The following is a 19,529-nucleotide window of genomic DNA, read 5'->3' as shown; positions in this document are numbered from 1 at the left end:
AGAGGATTTTGGCTTCCAACGTGAACAGCTCAGCTCCTCCCGGGAGCCCGAACTCGCTCTGAAGCGGGCAAAAGGCAGATTACATTTAAGGCAGCTTAATAGACCTCAGACTTCTGACTTTAGGTGTCGAAAGTGGTTCCGAAGTTAAAACCAGTGGTCCGGCTACAGCAAGAGGCACATGCAGCTACTGCTGATAAGCAGGGAATGGCAGGAGCGTTCCCAGGCGTTAATCCGGTTCCATGGTTAAATGCAGCCCCTTTAAAGTTCCATCTAGGGGTGCTGGTGTACTTAGCCAGCTGGATTTTCCCACTTCGAAGGGGTCAGCGCTAACTCTCTTTCCCCTCTCCCACTCCTACCATGGCTTAGATTCAGGGCCTGAACAATCGGTAATGCTAAAGACCAGGATGAGGAATTAAGTCAGCGAAGCTGTACAGCCTGTACAGGAGATCAGACTAAATGATCACAATGGTCTCTTCTGTCGTTATAATCTAATGTGGCGGGGTGGGGGGCAGATTATCCCATACTTGCCTACTGTGGGGTTCTTGCACCTTCTTCTGAGCATCTGGTGTGGCCACAGTCAGACTGGGTACTAGAGTAGATGGATCCAGGTATGATCCATTCTGATGACTCCTGTGTTCCATGCCTCCTTCCATCCTCCCCTGTCTTGGAGTATTGTTGTACGTCTCCTCCCCCCGGCCCATACTGAAATACAGGGTAGTGGCATTTTGCATTGCCTAGTGGTCAGTTCATAGGAGGCCTTTGGATCACTGAGGGTCTGGACAAAGACCATTGACCTTCCTTGCTCTACACAGTCAACTGGATAAACATGGTCATGTTAAAAGGCATGAGAGTGGAGTTCCTTCTGCAATCTTCTCTCCCCATAAGCCCCCTCACAATTAAAAGTTAACAGCTGCAGACCTGGCCTCCAATTCTGCTCTCTTAATCACTCCAGATTAATCCTGGTCCTCTGAAATCAGTGGAACTATGCTACGGGGGAGGGCAAGAGGTGGGAAAACAAGTGAGTGCAGACCTGAGGTCTGAATAGTTAGCTGCTGCTTTGAATTCAGCTTGGACACTTGAACAGAGAACGGTGAAGCTGTCCCTTCCGGTCCATGTTTATACAAAGGTATGCTCTGAGTTGACTGAAGTCTGTGTGTCTTAAGGCAGCTGACAACATCAGAGGCAGTTCTGTAAAACAATACCACTTTGGTTGAAGGAATAACTTTCCCTAAAGGAGGGAGGGTTGATGTGCATGAATTTAATTTTCTCTTGCAAGCTTTCTTTTATTGCCCAAAGTAATTTCTTCCCCCGTGTGCCGGGTCATGCTTGAACCGACAGCTGTGGTCTCTGGAGCACTCCCCCTCAAACCTGTAACTTTTATCAGGCAAACTCAGACGTCACTGGCAGAAACTGTAATCTCTTCACGACTCTGCTCAGGCAGGATCCTAACGGACTCGCTGCAGCTTAAAACGCAGCCCCGGTGACGCTGTAGGTGGTGTTCAGACTGGCCCCTTTGTGTGTGGTGAGTTGCCTTCCAGTTACAAAACCGATTAACTTCAGAGGCTGGTGTGAATGACCCTGCCGTGCCGTTGAAAACGAATGATGATTGTACATGGAGGTGAACAGTGGGGGTTGCTATGAGGCAGGGTGGGTGGGTGTGTGTGTGTGACACACGCACCCAGGAGGTTTTGCTGCAGTTTTCAGAAAGGCCAACCTGGCTGCTTTGAAAGCAAATGACGGAGGGGAATAAACCTGAAGTGCCTCATACAAAGTATGACGCCGCTCGGCAAGGCAAAATGTAGGCCAGTGAGCAAAAGTAACCTGATGCACAAAAAGAAATGAAATGAAAGTGTAAATAAATCTTGACTGTGGCTTTTTAAGTCTGTCTGGGAAATGAGATGCCCTTGCCCCTTCCTAGGGGACAGTCGTGCGAGCAAGGGCTGAATGGAGAATCTGGTGCCGTGAGAAGATTAACTACGGGGGCCCCCCTTTCTTCCTCTAATCCTCTTCAGGGTTTTCTTAGAACCTGTCTTGTGGGGAGGTCACATCCTCAGTGGCCTGCTAGATTAAATCCCTGACAGTTGTATGTGCCCCTTGCATTGCATTTCAGTGACTCAGCTGCCGCGTGTCGCAGTGACACGCACTGACGTAAAACGGGAGTAGCCGATCCCTGTGTGAATATCCGCACAGAGGGACGGGGGGCGGGCAGGGTAGTGGTGGGAAGGAAACTCTCAGAATTCTGAGGATCCTGCCCCCACACTCTACACAGGCGCATTTCTAGTCTGCTAACCTGGCCAATGCCTGGTCAAAGGACACCCTGCTTGCTGGCCAAACCCTTGTTCAGAAATGCAAAGCGCTGCCTGCCTGGCTCAGGGGAAAGCAGCCCCTCAGAGGGAATGTCCCTCAAACCGCAGGCGGAGTGAATTCCCCATGGCCCACTGAGTTCAAGGATGCCTGCAGCTGCTAGAGCAGATCTCCTGGAGTTTGAGGCTCATCCTTTCGGACAGACTTTCCTGGTCCCCGACATCTGCTTCTCTCTCTGACTGACGCACACACAGGGGAGCTTCCGGAGTAATTTGTGATGCTGGAACAACTCGGGCTCTCTCCTTGCTGGAAGAGAATATCCATGAGATTGTCCTCGCCGCAAAGTGTCTCTTGCCCAGCTCAAAAACTAGCACATCACAAAACCCAGGCAAAGAGTTTCCTTCCCTTGAGCAAAGGTAAAGGCTCCTGTTCAGAGGCTGTAACCCCACCAAAGGCATCATTCAGTGTGTGGCTCTGCTCCCCTTCCGTCCCGCTTTGCTGCCTTCACAGTTGTGGTTCTGAAGCCTAAAATGGGGCTTGTCTTCATTCAGGCCAAGAGTTTCCCTCAATCTCCAACTGGGGGCTCTTAGAACGTGGTGGTATTCATGTTCCCTCTGTGTCTGCCATGCTGAATCTGACCTTCAGCCTGCTAGGTCTGAGTTCAGTGCGCGAGCTGGTGCCCTGCCCACCCTGCTATAAGCCAAGTGTCTAACTGTCCCTCGCTCTGACTTTCAGGATCTCTTATTGCACCGCAGACAAGAGCCACGATAAAGTGTTTGCCTACATTGCTCAGAGCCAGCACAACGAGAACCTGGAGTGTCACGCTTTCCTCTGCCCCAAACGGAAACTGGTCAGTAGAAAGGAGGGCGCGGGTCCGTACGGCTGTTACCGGAGCGGTGGGCAGGGTTCAGTGCTTCGTAAGCTCCTCGGGGCAGGGACCTTGCTTACTGATCTAAGGGCCTGATCCGGCAAACAGCTCTGCCTGCCAGTATTGGCGTCCCTGTGCTCGCAGACGTGGCTCGGGGCTGTCGGCCACACTGTGTCTCTGGAAGCACGGTACAGCCCGAGCATGTCGTAGGTTGTAGTGAGGCTAAATCAACCTGCATACGTGCTGAGGGGAGGGGCAGATCTAATCTGTTATGTCGCTTTTGTGCTGATGTTGGGAGGAACTTTTAAATTCCTTGCTGGGTTTGACTTTGAGGTGCTGAGAACCCGCAACTTCTTCTGTTTCTTATGGGAGCGCCAGGATCTCAGCTAGTCTGACCACTAGGCTGCATGCCCCCATGAGGTGAGGCCCCATCTCACTTTCTCAGAAGTGAGAGTCCCCTGTTAGAGGCAAAATACAGAGTAAAGAATGACAGTTGAGCCTGGAAATTTACTTGAAGGCCCTGATCCCATAAATACTTCAGTGTGCTTAGAGTTCAGCACATGTTTAGCCTGACTGAAGTCAATGGGACTTAGTCGCATGCTTAAAGATAAGCAGAATTGAAGCTTCTAATCGGGCCGGGTGGGAAGGGGGCCTTTATCTTAAAGGGAGGAGAAGAGTAGCATTTGCTACACTGTCGCCAACCCCTCCTGCCTGCCGAAATTCTCCTGGCACTTCCTCGCTTAATGAAATGCCAGGCAGCATCATTTCTGCATTGTCCCTCGTTCCCCATGGCTGCAGTAAGACTGTAGGCGTGTTTGGTGGGGCTACCATTGCAGCCAGAATACTGGATTCTTCCATGGGTGGGAAAGAATTTTAAAAAGGAGAGGGGCCAGGCAGCACAAGGCATTTGTGTGTGTTCGTTCCCTGCTTCTGCTTCACCTCAACTTTCCCCCCTGCTTTGTGGCTCACTTTTTAAGATCTCTCTCTCTCTCTCTCAGTATCGAAGCCCGTGATACATTTTGTTAATATACTTGACGGCAAATTTAGCACCATCGCGCTGTAAGTGACGCACAGCGTGAAACACGAGATGGTAACACTTCCTAAGGAGAATCGTCAGAGCTGGGGAATAACCGGCCGCTTTTGTTCTGAGCAGAGTGATTGGGTTTTTTTTGTTTGGTTTCTCTGCCCCCCCCCTTCCCCCTCCGGCTCAATGTATCGCATAAGGTGGGAGCTCTTCTGAGCTGGGACAGCGTGGGCTAAGGCCAAGCACTTAAGAGTTGGCAAGGGAGAGAAATGGGTCACTGGGCATAAGCTGTGAGTGGATGTAGAGAGCGATTAGATCTCCTCCACTCACACAATGGGGAGGGAGGGACTGATGCGCCAGAGAGACCTTGCGGTGGAGATGTGGGTGAGTCGAGGGGGGCTGGGCTTAAAGTGTGTGTGCTAGGAAACGGGGGGTGTCCTCCTCTGCCTGCTCTAGTAGGATGGGGGGACCAGACCTATGCATACCCCAGACACAGAGCAGCAGAACCCCCTTTCTGTGGAGGAACCCATGCAGGGGCTGGAAGTGCTCATCCCCTGCACACTGGAACTCAGCTTCACGGGGAGCGGGGATGTGATCTAGGCAGGGAGCTGTAGCTCTAAATGACACCCTGCCTGCTTCATGCCCTTATTTCTGCCATTCCCATCCTTTTTCCCCCAAATCGGGAGCGTAATCAGAACAGAGGCTGCAGCAACAACTGTTCTCACATCATGGGGGAGTCGGGGTAGGTTTCCTCATCCCAGCTCCTATGGCATTGCCCCTGCAGCAAGCGCCTTTCAGTCAGGCTGGGGCAGAGAAGAGAGAAACTTTGCCCCCAGCAACGTGGGCCAGACCCCCGCTCCAAACACCCCCTGCCTCTCCAGGCATGAATGGCAGTGTTAATATTCCGTCCCTTTCCTCCACCTCTGTGGGGGAGCGGGGAACGTAATGGAAGCAACCAGTTCTCTCCTGGCTGCAAAGCACAGCCCCGTCTTCGCGCTGCCAAGATAAGAGACTCTCTGCAAATTAAAATTTAAATCTCTCCAGTGCTAAAAGAATTATCTCTTTGGTACATCAGCTCAATACATCTTCCTCAAAATAAAAAAAAAAAGTTCTCCCAGGCCTTTTGTGGTGGAAAGTAGAATCTTTGTCCACACATAAAATGCGTGAACGCCATGCTGATAAAAGGTAAACTGATACTGCGATACCAGAGCCTGGCATCTAAGACTCTAACACAGGGTTCGGTATGTATAGCTACCCGGCTCTGGCATATAATTAGTCCATATTTTTAGTTCATGGGCAATTCTCAACGGTAGCTGGGTCTATTAAACTTGATTCAGATGTGACAGCTTAAATTGTAAACAGCTGTGGGGAGTTTCATACTTAATTACCATATTTAAGTTTTTGCCATAAAGCATTCATGCTTCCATCAAAGATGTAAATAGCTCAGACATTCAAATGAGATCCTCTACTTTGTGAGGTTTAATTGGCAGAGATGGGTTTTGTGTGTTTTGATTTTTCCCTTTTCAAAAGCCCATGGCTCTTGGAACTTATTTCTCAATTAAACTTTTTTTTTTTTCTCCGCTTTCCCCAAAGCCTGGAGGAGGGGGAAGTTCCATGTCTTGGAAGCCGGATTTATTTTGCATGCGACTCTAAACGCAAACTTATAAACCAGCAGCCATCTAAAAAGTGCCTGCTTCAGCCTCGTGATGTGCTACTGCATGTAAAATCTTCAATGAACTCAATCTTTAATGACCCCGGCATCCCACCTCGCTCCCTCGCCACGCTAGTAAGCCTTGCTATAGCTCAAAGGGCTGGTCTGAGTGGGGGGTTTTATACGGCTCTGTCCGTCTAGAAACATACAGTTGAATGGGTGTGGATGCAGTTACAGCAGTGTGTAGCTGTTTCTGTAAACTCTGGAGAAATAAGCTACATTGAGGCCTGGGCTACTCTGGGTGGATGGGGGGGGGAGGTTGAACTAAGATACGCAACTTCAGCTACGCTATTCGTGTAGAAGTCGAAGTATCTTAGTTCGACTTACCTGGCCGTCCTCACGGTGGCGAGTCGACCGCCGCGGCTCCCCCGTCGACTCCGCTTACTCCTCCTGCCGAGGTGGAGTACGGGCGTCGATTCGGGGATCGATTTAGCGCGTCTAGACGAAACGTGCTAAATCGATCTCCGATACATCAAAGACTACCCGCCAATCCGGCGGGTAGTGTAGATGTACCCCAAGACTCTTTTACTATAGAAGTGAGTCCACACGAGGACAGTTACTACACTGTGTGGAAGTGGAGAAAGAAACCCGCTTAAGTACAGTGGTACAAAAAATGTGTGGCCTAGAGGGCCAAACTTGCTGCTGGTGCAAGTGGGTGTAACAGTCCCCTGCAGATAGGAAAGGCTCCCATTGACTTCACTGAGAGCTGGGTGCCTAAACTGTGTCTTTGAAAGCTTCCCTGTATCTGTCTGTGCTAATTAACAGTCAGCTCTTACTCTATCATTAAGAGCTGAAACTGATTGTGGGGACACCAGCTTTCATTCCCCAACTATCTAGTGCTTTTTCTTACAGCATCTTGTTACTTGAGATTGTTCCAACTTGAACGGGGAAGAGGGGAAGGAATTGGTGATGGGCTATAGCTCACTAACCTGCCATTGCCAGTCCAGCCCTACATCTGTAGTGAAAGTCATTACGGGCCACCAACACCTGCCATTGCTGGCACCTTTCTTGGCAGTCAGATGGCCCCTGAAAATTGAGGAGGGGTGTCCCATGCTTAGGCACTCGTCCAGGATTTGAAAGAACCAAGTTTGATTCCTTGCTGTGCCACAGGCTTCCTGCATGCCCTTGTGCAAGTCACTTAGCCACTCTTCTTCTTATTATATGGAGATATACCTATCTCATAGAACTGGAAGGGACCTTGAAAGATCAACTTCAGTCCCCTGGCTTCACAGCAGGACCAAGTACCATCTCTGACCGATTTTTGCCCCAGATTCCTAAATGGCCCCCTCAAGGATTGAACTCACAACCCTGGGTTTAGCAGGCCAGTGCTCAAATCACTGAGCTATCCCTCCCCCCTGTACCTCAGTTTCCCCCATCTGTACAATGGGGATAATAGCACTTCCCTGCCTCGCAGGGGTGTGGTGAGGCGCTCAGATACTACTTGCATGCCCCCGTCACTGTATCTTGGAGGATTAATAGTAGTCATTCTACCTGGTCGGGATTGAGGCACAGGGGAGGGGCCAGTATGCAAGGCACTCTGTGTGCATTGAGGCTAGAGGGGTCTTTAGCCTCCGGAGCTGTCAGTGTGACACCTTCCCTTTCTCTCTGAAAATAATTGTTTTCTTAGGTGTAACACGCCTGCAGCCAGCTCTGTTCAGCAGCGTCCTATGGCGAGCAGAGACTCCTTGTTGCTATCAATGTTTGATTACCTCTTTCTAAAGGGGTGTAGGACTCGTAAGCTCCAGGTTCACATCTATCAGCAAAACTGCCAAATGATTTAAATCTAGGGGAGAAACTGCCGACTAATGCACTGTATAACTGTCTTTCAGGCCCAGGCAGTTACCCTAACAGTAGCTCAAGCGTTCAAAGTAGCGTTTGAGTTCTGGCAAGCATCCAAGGAAGGTGAGTGTGTCTCTCTCCGTGTCTTGCCATATAGCCAAGGAAATAATTTGGGTTTATTATCCTTTCAAGTGATCTTTTAAAGTATGCGCTGAAAAAAAGTGGGGGGGCGTTGAGGAGCGTTCTGGCTGCGCTGCTAACATAACTGCAGGTTTCTTGTGCCTCTGACGGCAGGGTCTAGAGTCTGCAATCAGCGGCTGACACATCCTACGGAGTCCTGCTAGTTGTAAATTTGTCTCTGCCGGTTGCTTTCACCATAGGTGGGCAATGAAAAACAGAGTGCCTAACAAGCTATAAAGTAACTAGATATTCTTTCCAAGTCAGCCTGACACCTGTGTCCCTTCCCCCCCCCCCCCCCCCCATGCCAGGGTGCAAAAGAGAATTTGATATTAAGGGGCTGGGGCTGTTCTTCGCCATCCCACCCAATAGGTGCTGAGCACCATCGCTCCCAATGTAATAAAGCTGGGGTGCTCACATCTGAAAACCAAACCTACGGGGGCAGAATCTGTGCTGTGCCACTGAGAAAGGGCACCTGGGAGGACTGTGGGTCTGTGCCACCAGGATTCTAGGCTTCTGTAGGGGCTGGTACAACCCTTGGCATGTAAGTTGGAGTATTCTCTTCTTCCCCCCCCCCAAAATCTATAGCTCTAAGCCCTACACTACTCCAAGGCCATTCAGGGCCACTTGTGTCAGACCTATGCATCTCCTGCACTGGGGAAATACCCTCACTCATGCATCCCTTCCACTTTCATCTCCTATACCGCCCTTATATGCCACCAGAGAGGCACGTAGGGCCTGGAGAAGAGGGAGGAACTGGCCCCAAGTGTTTTGGGTGGTGCTGGGTCTTCTGGAGAGTGAGTGGAACATAAGGGTCTCCTGAGGACGTGACTCAGAAAACATTTGCCCCGAGTCCATGAAGCCCTTGATGCAGGTGGTCACAAAAGTTGGCTGGAAATGGAAGAAAAATCGTGCCCTAATTTGTGACCAAAAAGTCAAATGCAAAACTTCCCACAGGGCAGGAATTTCCAGAAAAACTGCATTTGGGGAGAACCAGGATCTCAAGGCTCCCTGCCTGGAAGGCTTTTGTCAATTTCATTTTTTTTTCTGCTTGCAGGTGTGTCTTCTAGGCAGTCAGTCCAGGAGCCCTCAGTAAATCCCCTCCCCCTGGAAAATCAAACTTTTTGTGGCAAAGCTTCAATTTTGGCCAAACAAATACTTGGACAGAAAATGCCCTGGTGGGAAAGCTCCCGACCAGCTGTTATGATCACTACATACCATGTTTCCGTTAGTGAAATGCACTTCAGGAAATCCAGTGCCTACAGACAGTGAGGGAGTCTTTCTTCTTACAGAGAAAGAAAAGAGGGAAAAGTCCATCTCTGAGGGAGAAGGTGCAAGTGGCCCAAACTCAGAAGATCCTGCCTGCCTTAAAGCATGTAAGTGATGAACAAAAGAACACCCGGTTAGCTTTCAGGGATCTAAAGACCTCTGAGCAGCGACTGGGTTTTTTCATCTGGATTCGACCGAGTCACCTGGCAGAAATGTTTGCTCGGCACTAGTCTCCACAACTTTTGTGTCAGTGGTGCAGATTTGTTATTGGCCAACCACCTATGAAGAGAACCATTCTCAGTCATGGCTTCTACTGCAGCCTCTTCTCTAAATGCCCTCTGTTGAAGCAGGGGGATACAGGCAGGCAGGGCTGCTCACTGACTGGCAGACAGTCCACCTAAAACAAGGTGTCAAACCAAGAAATGTCAGGCCTGACCAGCCAGTTTGGTGCAGCTTTTACAATCGCATACTCTCTCTGCATCTATCTTCAGGGAGAATATGAATACAATGCTAGGGTGTCCCCCCTCCATCTCTTCTCCCCCCCCCCCCCCCCCCCCCGAAGTGACACACAGTTGCTTCACCTGATGGCTGTGGAAAATAGTAAATGCTACTGCATTCTGGGCATGTGCTGCCAAAGTGAGCCCAAGAACTACATCTGGCTTCCTTGAAGGTGGGAGCAATGAACAGGAAAGGAAGAAGTAGCTGAAGAGAAGGAGGTCTGCATATTGCCTGTGTACAAGAAACGGAATGGAAGGGGTCAAAATCTATGGAGGTTGAGGAGTGCTACAAGTTGATTTGTGGCTCAGTAGCATGGATCAGTAGTAAAAAAGAATAGAGAGAGAGAGAGAATAATCCTAGCAGAACATTACAGGCTAGGATAGTGGACATCCAAAGGAAGAGTGAGCGGCTGACGATAGCAGTGAGTAGAGACTAAAACTTTAATATTTTATGTTTAATGTTATGACGGAGGAGGAGGAGGAGGAATTCCAGCTAGCTAGTGGTTTCTTGCTTATCAGTAGGTCCAGCTAAGTGCCTGATTATTAATGCAACTCTCAGTGGACATGGGGGAGAACCCAGGGGCTAAAACAGTTGTTGTCAAGTACGATGCTTTGGAACCAGACATGCAGCTGGTGAGAACATCTTCATTAGCCAGAGTCCATGGCCTGATTGTTGCCAATACATACTTTGTAAAAAGGGAGGCGCGCTTCATTACATAGAGTTGCTACTTCCTGCCAAGAAGAGATTTAACAAACGGGGGAGACGATGAAGTGATTCCGGGAGAGTGGATTATGTTGCTTGTAATGGACTTCGGGGTGAAAAGGCTAGTGGGGTGGGGGGATGGGCAAAAGATGAGTTGTGGGACAAAACAATGAAGTGGTGGAGGCTTGCAGACAAGACTACAACCAAACGGATCATGATCACATCAGCGAGGCTGGGGGGAGAAGAGGGGGGTGGCCAAATGAAAGGGGGGGAAACTTCTTGGCAAGTAGACATGGTGATGGTCCAACAGTGTGCAGGAGGAAAAGTTTTTAAGTGATAGCAGAAAGTAAGAAGGCTAGAACGCTATGAGGAATGGAAGCTGGCAAAGGAAAAGGCAAAACAGTTGTGGTCGGCTTAATTGCATTGCAGAGGGCATGAAACTTTTCACAGCCCTGAGCAATGTAATTAAGATGACATAACTCAGGTGTAGGCCAGCCCTGAGACTGCAAGCAGCCTGAATCTCTAGCTTGGAGAGGTGTGAACTGCCCCATGCATCTCAATGAGGTGTTAACTCTGAAACATAAAATGAGACGCTTGCCAGCTAGCAAACTGACTAACTTGAGCAGGAAACATTCAGTTAATGTGGCAGTTTAAGACAGAAAAAAACAAACACCCACCTACCCTTTGCCTGGTTACCAAAACCTCCCCCAATAGTCCTATGATGCAAATGTACACTTGAATGACATTGTGTGTGGTATTAAACTGAATGCGGGAATGGGCTGCAATAACATTAATATCAAAAGAACCTAGGGGACAAAGTGCAGTCTGCTATTCCCACTTCATATTTAATGCAATAACTCCATTTTCAAACAGATGCTTAAGCAAAGCCGCTGCAGGTCTTCCAGTCTGCTTTACCACCTAATCCAGGGTATCTTGCAGTAAAAATGAGGCTCCTGGCTTTTTTTTTTTTTTTTTTTTTTGTTTTTTTTTTTCTTTTTTTTTTAAAGTTGAGCCTCTTGGTTTTTTTTTTTTTTTGCAGAGGGGCTTTGATAATGCAATGCTTAGCCCAGTAATCATTCTGTACTCCTAGCGTAGCATAGATCAAGACCGTGGTGGCAGTGTGGTCCATTGGGCAAGGCTCTGTACTGGGAAATCAATGGCTGGGTTCTGTTCCCTGCTGTGTGACCCTGGGGAAATCACTTAACTCATCTGGGCCTCTTTCCCTTCCCGCTCTCCTGTCTACTTGGACCCTAAGATTTTACAGTCTCTGCCCAGATGTTTGTACAGTGCCTAGCACTTTCCTGGCCCCGATGTGGGAGGTTGGAGAAGGACTCTCTCTACCTGTTAACGTAAAGCAAGTAAGTGGTGGCAGCCTAGCCTAGTAGGAAGGTATACATATTCCTCTTATTGGGGTGGGGAGGACAGGGAAGGAGAACGGCAAAACTCTTCGTTGTAGAAGCTGGAGGGGAAGAACCCCTCTGTGACCTGTTTTTCCAGGTAACCTTTGTTTGCTCTGTTCACACAGCAGTTGCCACAGGGAACCTGTTGGACTTCGAAGATGCTGCCAAATCTCCCCTGCCTGTCAGCACGAACGCCGCACACGTAGATGAGTTGGGTCCAGACTTCTCATCTGAGAATAACAACATAGTCTGGGTAAGCGTACTGGGGGCGCTAGCTGTTCCTGCTGAAAAGAGGGAGGAATGTGATGCTGGGGGTAGGTGAAGCTTCATTTTCTGTTGGTCATGACATCCTCCATTGGGGCTGGGGGGTTGTCTTCATTCTGGGCCTACCTCTTAACCACAGCCTTAGCAATCGGGAGCAGAACTTCCAGACTACTCAGCCATTCATGCTGGGATTTTCAAAGGTGTCCAATCAAGTTTGCTTCCAGTGGGAGCCTGGAGTTTGATTTGGGTGCCGAATTCCTCCTTCGGCTCCTGTTGACTGCCAAGACCTGGGACTTTCAGAAGAGCTTGTAAACTTGTTTCACAAACCCACATTTCAGATGCTTGGACACTTCTTTATGTGCTTTATCACATACTTGGATGTCTAGTGTTCAGATAGAGGCACCAGTCTGTAGCTGCTATGCATGCTGATGTGGGTTACACCAGTATTCTAGCCATGCAGTCTATTGTTTGACTTGTCAAGTCCTGACTAGTCTGAGACCCACTATCTCAAACTACCTCTGTCTCCCACTGCAGTAGTTGAGATCTGCTGAATTGTGGAGCAGTGATGGGGCCTCTTTAGCCAAGGGGCTTAGCTTCCAGAGACTGCCTGTCTGAACCCAAGTGTTGTGACCTTCAGGCCAAATTAAGAGTATCACCTGTTCATCTCAACAGCTTTAACATCACAGTAGGTCCTGGAGAGATCTTAGCCAATCTCCTCCTTTTGCATAACTCTCAATAGCATCAAGGTCATCAGAGCCCCAAAGCTTAATAGATTTAATCAAGTTGTCCATTGAAAGGCCATTTCAAACCTAATCTTTCAATTAAAACAACCCCCCCCCGCCCGCCCCGTCCCAGCCCCCATTCAGTAATATTCAAATACTGTTCATGGGCAGCCTCCAAAGAGGAGAGATTTGAAAAGGAAGCACACCAGCAGTTCTTCAAGAAACACTGCCCCGTGGCTCTTTAAATATAATTTTCTGGTCACAAAGTTCCAGATGAACTGCTGTATCTGCTGCACTTTGCACCTCGTGAGCTTGAAATGGTGAGTGCAATCAGCCAGCTTGGCCAGTCCTAAAATCGAAGGAGCGATCCCCCTTTCGTTTCCAGCGCTGGGGAAAGCGTCTGCGTGCCAAGAGCGAACCGATGCTTTCAGCCAGAACAACCTTGCATTGAGGGAACAAAAGTAGGCTCTTGTGAGAAGCACCTGCTGGAATCTCAGCATCTGAACTTGGAACAAAGTGGCCGCTCTCGGGGTGAAACTCACCCCTGCGCGGAGGGGACAGTGCGAGGATTAGGCTTGTTTTGAGGGCTTAAGCTGTGCGGAGCCTGGGGCTGTCCCTCCCTGCAGCAGTGAATTTTTACCTAGCGGCAGTGGTGAGAAATTTTAAAGCGGCAGTACACAAATAAAAAGGCATCCCTTTCCCAACAAAATCCACTGCAGAAAATCATCAGGAGGCCTTGGGAAGGGGATGAGGCAATAGCGGTACCTGGCACTGCACCGCTTTCTGCTACCTGAAGTTAACTTGGGTGGGGGGTGCCGGTTGTGTGGATGCTTAATTTTGGAAGGCTTGGAACAGGGAGGGCGATTCCACTGGGCTTTGGATCAGGCCTCACTGGGCCAGGGAGGGGATTGCTGCTGGTGGGGAGGGGGAGGAGAGACGCTGGAAATGGCTGTGGGTGGTGGTGATGGAACAGCATCCCTCAAGCTGGTAGGTCCTGGCTCTTTGCAAAAAACCTGCAGTGCTGGGTCTCAGTCCCTGGTAGCCAGTGTTGCTCTAGGCCAGGGGTGGGCAAACTTTTTGGCCTGAGGGCCGCATCGGGTTTCGTAAATTGTATGGAGGGCCGGTTAGGAGAGAGGGTCATGGCCTGGCCCCCACCTCCTATCCGCCCTCCCCTCCTTCCCCTGGGACTCCTGCCTCATCCAACCCCCCCGTTCCCTGATGACCCCTCTGAGACCCCTGCCCCATACACCCCCCCCACACACACTCCCTGTCCCCTAACTGCCCCTGGACCCCCACTGCCCCATCCAACCCCTCCTCTCATTCCTGATGGGGGCCCCCCCCGGGACCCCTGCCCCATCCAACCACCCCTTCTCCCTGTCCCCTGACTGCCCCCAGAACCCCTGCCCCTGACTGCCCGCTGTCGCCCCATCCAACCCCCCCTCCTTCCTGACTTCCCCCCCAACCACCATCCACACCCCTGCCCCCTGACAACCACCCCGAACTCCCCTGCCCTCTATCCAATCCCCCCTACCCCCTTACCGCGCGTGCTGCCTGGAGCACCGGTGGCTGGCGGTGCTACAGCCGTGCCGCCCGGCTCGAGCCGGGCCACGCTGCCGCTGCCACCACGCTGCTGCTGCCACCGCGTAGCACAGAGACCGGGTCAGGCCGGGCTCTGCAGCTGTGCTGCCCCAGGAGCTCACAGCCCCGTCGCCCAGAGCATTGCGCCGGCGGCACGGCGAGCGAGCTGAGGCTGCGGGGGAGGGGCCGGGGGCGAGCCTCCCGGGCCAGTAGCTTGGGAGCCAGGCAGGATGGTCCCGCGGGCCGGATGTGGCCCACGGACCATAGCTTGCCCACCCCTGGTCTAGGCGCTTGATGATGCTGTACCTACGCCAAAGGAAAGTTGAGCCAGCTCTTTAAATACACTTGCACGCTAGCTTACCAACTACCTCTCTTTCTCTCTTAATAAAGGAAATGGATGATGGGCTCGAGGAGGCATTTTCAAGGTAATTCTAATAACTCTTAACAAGTTTATGGCACTAGGGACCAACCCAAGAGACTTGACTACGACTAGTTCTAATAATGCTTCTAATCTAATCCGCTCCTATGGTCTGACCCGGGGAGCAACCCAGCCAGTGCTTCAGCTCTTAATTGAAAGATAGACTTGGAGGCTGGCTGATCGTCAAAATATTTGACTAACCTTTTAAGGATGGAGATAGGTGTGTGAGATGGGGGGAATCTAATTCCCCAAACATATCATGGTGATAGTGTCTCCTCTTACTGGAAGGGATATGCACTCAGCTGGCAGCGTCTAGTCCCCATGCTAGCAGGAGAGATCTTGGTCTGATCTTCTTGCACTTTCCTGCCCCTCCCCCATGTTAGTGTAACACTAAAATAGTATTTACACTGCCATTCCCCAGATGAACTGCAAACTTGTAATCAAGGGGTAAGACGCTCTAACTCAGATCTAGTTCATCACCTAACCAAGGGGTTATCTATGTTCGAATCCTTGTATTGCTGTAACCAAAGCAACTTGGTGACCGTGCAAATCCCTAATATCTACCTGTTTAAACCATACTTACAGTGGTTAAGGTTAGTTCCGCTTATAGCGCAAAAAAAGTGAGTATACTAGGCTTAAGGTGGAAGGCTCGCTTTCCTTACCTTCGGTGTTCATTGTGGAAAGAGAAGTTGCAAATCATTCCTAAATCATTAAAGGGATGCTGTCAACTTAAATCCTACTCCAAACCAGTTTCCTCACCTATGTTACTAAAGAACATGTTGGACTACTTAAAACTGAACTTTAATAATCAAATTTTACTAATCACTATCTCCCCTCCCTTCCTCCCCCCCTCCCCCCCCAGTTTGGACATTGAATTGTCAGTTTCACTATCCGTGTCACAATGGTTAGGCTGCAAATGCGGCAGGAGCACATTTATTAATCTGTTCCCAATGGAATTTAGCAAATTGTGAAAAATTCTTTCCGTTGGTCTTTCTTTTAAAAGCATCATTACGGTTTGGGTTTGGCTTTTGTTGTGGTTTTAAAAAAAAATATATATATATATACACACACACACACACATACACACATACATACACACACACACACACACACACACACACACACACACACACACACACACCTCTACCCCGATATAACGCTGTACTCGGGAGCCAAAAAAATCTTACCGCGTTATAGGTGAAACCGTGTTTATATCGAACTTGCTTTGATCCGCCGGAGTGCACAGGCCCCCCCCCCCCCAAGCACTGCTTTACTGCGTTCTATCCGAATTTATGTTATATCGGGTCGCGTTATATCGGGGTAGAGGGGTGTGTGTGTGTAATATTTGGGGTCAAATTTGAGTTGGTAGTCTAAGATCTATTATATGAACTCCAAATATCTTTTGTGCATGGGAGAGTTGGCACTGAAGTATTAGGCTTGTACGTATGGAATTTAGTAATATAACTACAAAAAGGTGGGGCTTTAACTTTCATAAACATCTACAGTGCCCTGGGATGAAAGATCCTGTTAAAAATGACCCTACAGGCAGGCCACCATTACCATTTCAGATCTGAGCACAGCCTCAAAATACTGTGGTGGGTTTTTTGTTTTTTTTTCTTTTTTCCCCTGAAGAGTAAAATTTTAGAACAGACTTCTGAGAACCAGGAGTGCTGCTGTGAGCTGTTGGAATGATTGTGGATGGCAGTAAATTATGTACTGGCTGCTTGCTCAAGTATTCCTGGAATGGTGAAAATTTAGACATTTTCTTTTGGTGAGGCTGCTTTGGTCAGAGCGTTCTTTTAATTGAGATAAGGTCCCTGCTCACAATGCACCAGTCAGTGCTAGCTTAGGAGGAAAAAGACAGGATTTTGCCAGGCCTATAATGTAAAGGAAGCCCTCATCGCAAATGTAGACTGTCTTTAAGGTGAAACTCTGATAAGCCAGCAGAGAAGCAGGCATCAAACTTCAGAGAGCTGCAAAGATCAGCTCTTTCTCTCTTTAGGAGCATTTCTTTACAAGCTGTGGGAAGGATGTTGAAGTATGAAGCTGCATACAGCAGCATAGATGTGGGAAGTATAGAGGCTATAAACACCTTCCTTGTGGCTAAAGGTGATCTGCTGATCTTTCTTCTCAGACTTGCTCAGTCTAGAACCAACCCTCACGTGCTGGACACTGGCCTGACTGCTCAAGATATCCAGAGCGCGGAAACCCTCTCTCCTGTAGACTGGGACAAAATTGATTCAAATGCGGCAGAGAAAGACGACCTGTTTGGGTTCTGAAGAGCTCCTCCTCCACCGAACAGTTTGCAGTAGAGTAACCACTTAAAGTAAAAGGACTGAATGCGAACCCTTCTGGGTGAAGTTCTGGAGGGCTTTCTTGAAGGGTAGGTTTCACCATTCTTACAGATGCTGTTATCACACCAACAACTGCTTAGACCAAAGCTTTAGACATTTAATACATTTTTTTTAACCTTGCTTTTTATCTAAACAACGAGATGCTCGTGAATATATTTATTCAGTAACCGTTACAGTTTACATATATTATGGAAGATAATTTTGTATGGATCCAGCAATGTAACGTGTACAGTCTTAGATGGCAATATACTGATGAAAGAGTATTCAGCAGAGCTTGCTGTCTTCCAAAAATGACTATCCAGCACCAAAGACTCTTTAGCGTGTACATATTTTTCTAGATTCCTGAACATATAATTGCAATTGTAAGCACAACTGTTACTCATCCCTTGCTTTTAAAACAACTCCTAGTTCTGCAGTTGTCCTCTTGCATTTCACCTTCTTGATCAACTGGGAGGGAAAGAACTACAACAGCTGATAGCAGTATTAAAATCAGAGGTAACAGGTTTTATTTTCCTTGTGAATGTCTGTGATAAAGCCCCATAGTTGTCAGCCATCAGTAATGGGTTGTCTGACACTTTGCTAGCTTTCAGATTGGAGTTGGCACACTTACCCAAAAGAGTCGGAGCTTTTCACTTTAAAAGCCTGAACTGAAAGTATGGCCCAAAATGTCAAAACAAGCTGGGTGTTCATCTGTAACCTCTCTTCTCACCCAGAAGCTACTGATCCAAAAACCACCGCAATATTGCAGGTCTGTATCTCACAACCGACCTCTCACACTTGTAATATTTTTTTCATTATGACTCTAAATCTGAAGACTTCAGTCGCAAAAAGGTTCTCTGGTAACACTTGGCTTTTGATTGTACATTGAAAATTGCAGGTTGGATTGAACCAGTTGCACAATAGGTTAATGCTTAAACACTGGCTGCCTCTTACTGTGTACACCTCTATCTGGTCTCCATACCAATCTCTCTCTAGTGGAGCCACTTAGTAGACTGAGGTAGAATTGGATTAAGTGAAACCAATATTTACCTGGATGTTCTTCCAAGGGAAAAAAAATCCCCTGTATGCTATTTTGATGATTATCCTTCCAAGACCTACACTTCCTGAGAAGCTGAGAGAAAAATGCCACTCCTTAATCTCCTGTACTTCAAGATTTGAAAATAAATAATGGTGATATAAGGATTATGTTAATTAAAAGATTAAACTTAATGAGTGCACAGACACAGTTTGCAGTGTGTGTGGCCTTGTGAGGAATATACTAATCTGTTTTATAGATTTGTAACTCAGTTCTGAAACACTATGTGGGGAATGAATTCGGCTTTTTATAAGTCTCCTAACATTGTACAAAGTAAAAATAAATAAATAAATCTCTCAGGGGAGAGGAAAATAATTGTATTCGGAAACAGCTGAATGACTCTTAACTTACAGACGGTGCATTTTATAAGGGGTACTGCGATATGCTAAGGGGGAGCTGTAAAGCTGACTCATCATGTCTACTATAAAACCTTGGTGCTCCTTTCTCCTGCAAAAGCAATCTTGCATCTTGTTTGGTCTCATCGGTGGCACTAATCTCTTGCAAATAGAGGAGTTGCACACTAAGTTTTGTATATCTGCTGTATGTCGATGGTATAAACAGCCTCCAGATTAAGCAAAGCTAGCTGAAGGCAAGCACCCTGCTCTCTGATTCATTGGGGGAGTTGTGATATATTTTTTTTTCCCCCTAAAAGAATTTTTTGTTGCACGAACCATGAGGATTCAGCTATACATTCATCTCTTTTTCTCTAGAGATCCTTGGAGTATATACTTAGATCTAGTATTCTGCATATATGTACATAGTCTGAAACCCTTTGCTGTAAAAAATATCTGTACTAATAAAAGTTCTACCTTTTTTGAGTACCAGTGCTGGACTGCTTTAATGTGCAAACAGGGTGGCAAGAAAAATTTAGCTTTTCACTGCTTCTCACATGCAACGCTTACCTTCTCCCTCCCACATCTAATGGACAGTAAATGACCAGAAACTACCAGCATATGTAACACTTGTAGAATGCATGCCTTGATCAGTCTCTTCATAGCGGCCTACCTGTGGAGGAGTGATTGCTGGAGTCTTATTGTAATCAGATGGCTAACTCTCTGACGAACACCTGCTTTGACTCAGCCCCCAGGTAAGAATCATCAGTTCTTTCCCACGCTGTGCTGGGCTTTTGGCAGGCCATGGAGTGGGAGGTGCTTGGGGGAGAGCGGTGGGCAGGGGGCCTCAGGAAGGGCGGAGAGTGGTGGGTGGCTGGGGAGGCTTGGGGGAGGAGGCAGAGAGGGAGGTGGGGCAAGGCTTCAGGGAAAGGGGCAGAGTGGGGCAGGGCCTCAGGATGGGGGTGGCGCACCCACCAGGGAAAAATAAAAGTAAACGCCTGTGTACAACTAGAACAGGAGTACTTGTGGCACCTTAGAGACTAGCAAATTTATT

General features: G+C 48.4%; 1 protein-coding gene across 2 annotated transcripts in view; it reads left to right on the top strand.

The window, feature by feature from the left end:
- LDLRAP1 (low density lipoprotein receptor adaptor protein 1) overlaps positions 1-18,958 on the top strand; it is a 40,638-nt gene extending 21,680 nt beyond the window's left edge. The window contains exons 4-9 of one of the 2 annotated variants that reach the window (XM_024203670.3): positions 3,040-3,154; positions 7,737-7,809; positions 9,156-9,239; positions 11,861-11,985; positions 14,687-14,721; positions 16,849-18,958. In XM_024203670.3, the coding sequence (XP_024059438.1) occupies positions 3,040-3,154; positions 7,737-7,809; positions 9,156-9,239; positions 11,861-11,985; positions 14,687-14,721; positions 16,849-16,993 (577 nt within the window). In that variant the 3' untranslated portion in view covers positions 16,994-18,958. Of the gene's footprint in view, positions 1-3,039; positions 3,155-7,736; positions 7,810-9,155; positions 9,240-11,857; positions 11,986-14,686; positions 14,722-16,848 lie in introns of both variants that reach the window. The other variant, XM_024203669.3, reaches the window with a different exon arrangement.
- Positions 18,959-19,529: the final 571 nt, after the last annotated feature.

The sequence above is a fragment of the Terrapene carolina genome, unplaced genomic scaffold (genome assembly GCF_002925995.2).
Source record: "Terrapene carolina triunguis isolate 2854851 unplaced genomic scaffold, T_m_triunguis-2.0 Scaffold236, whole genome shotgun sequence".
NCBI lineage: Eukaryota > Metazoa > Chordata > Testudines > Emydidae > Terrapene > Terrapene triunguis.
Note: the sequence above shows the minus strand (reverse complement) of the source record. Positions and strands in the feature narration are given on the sequence as shown.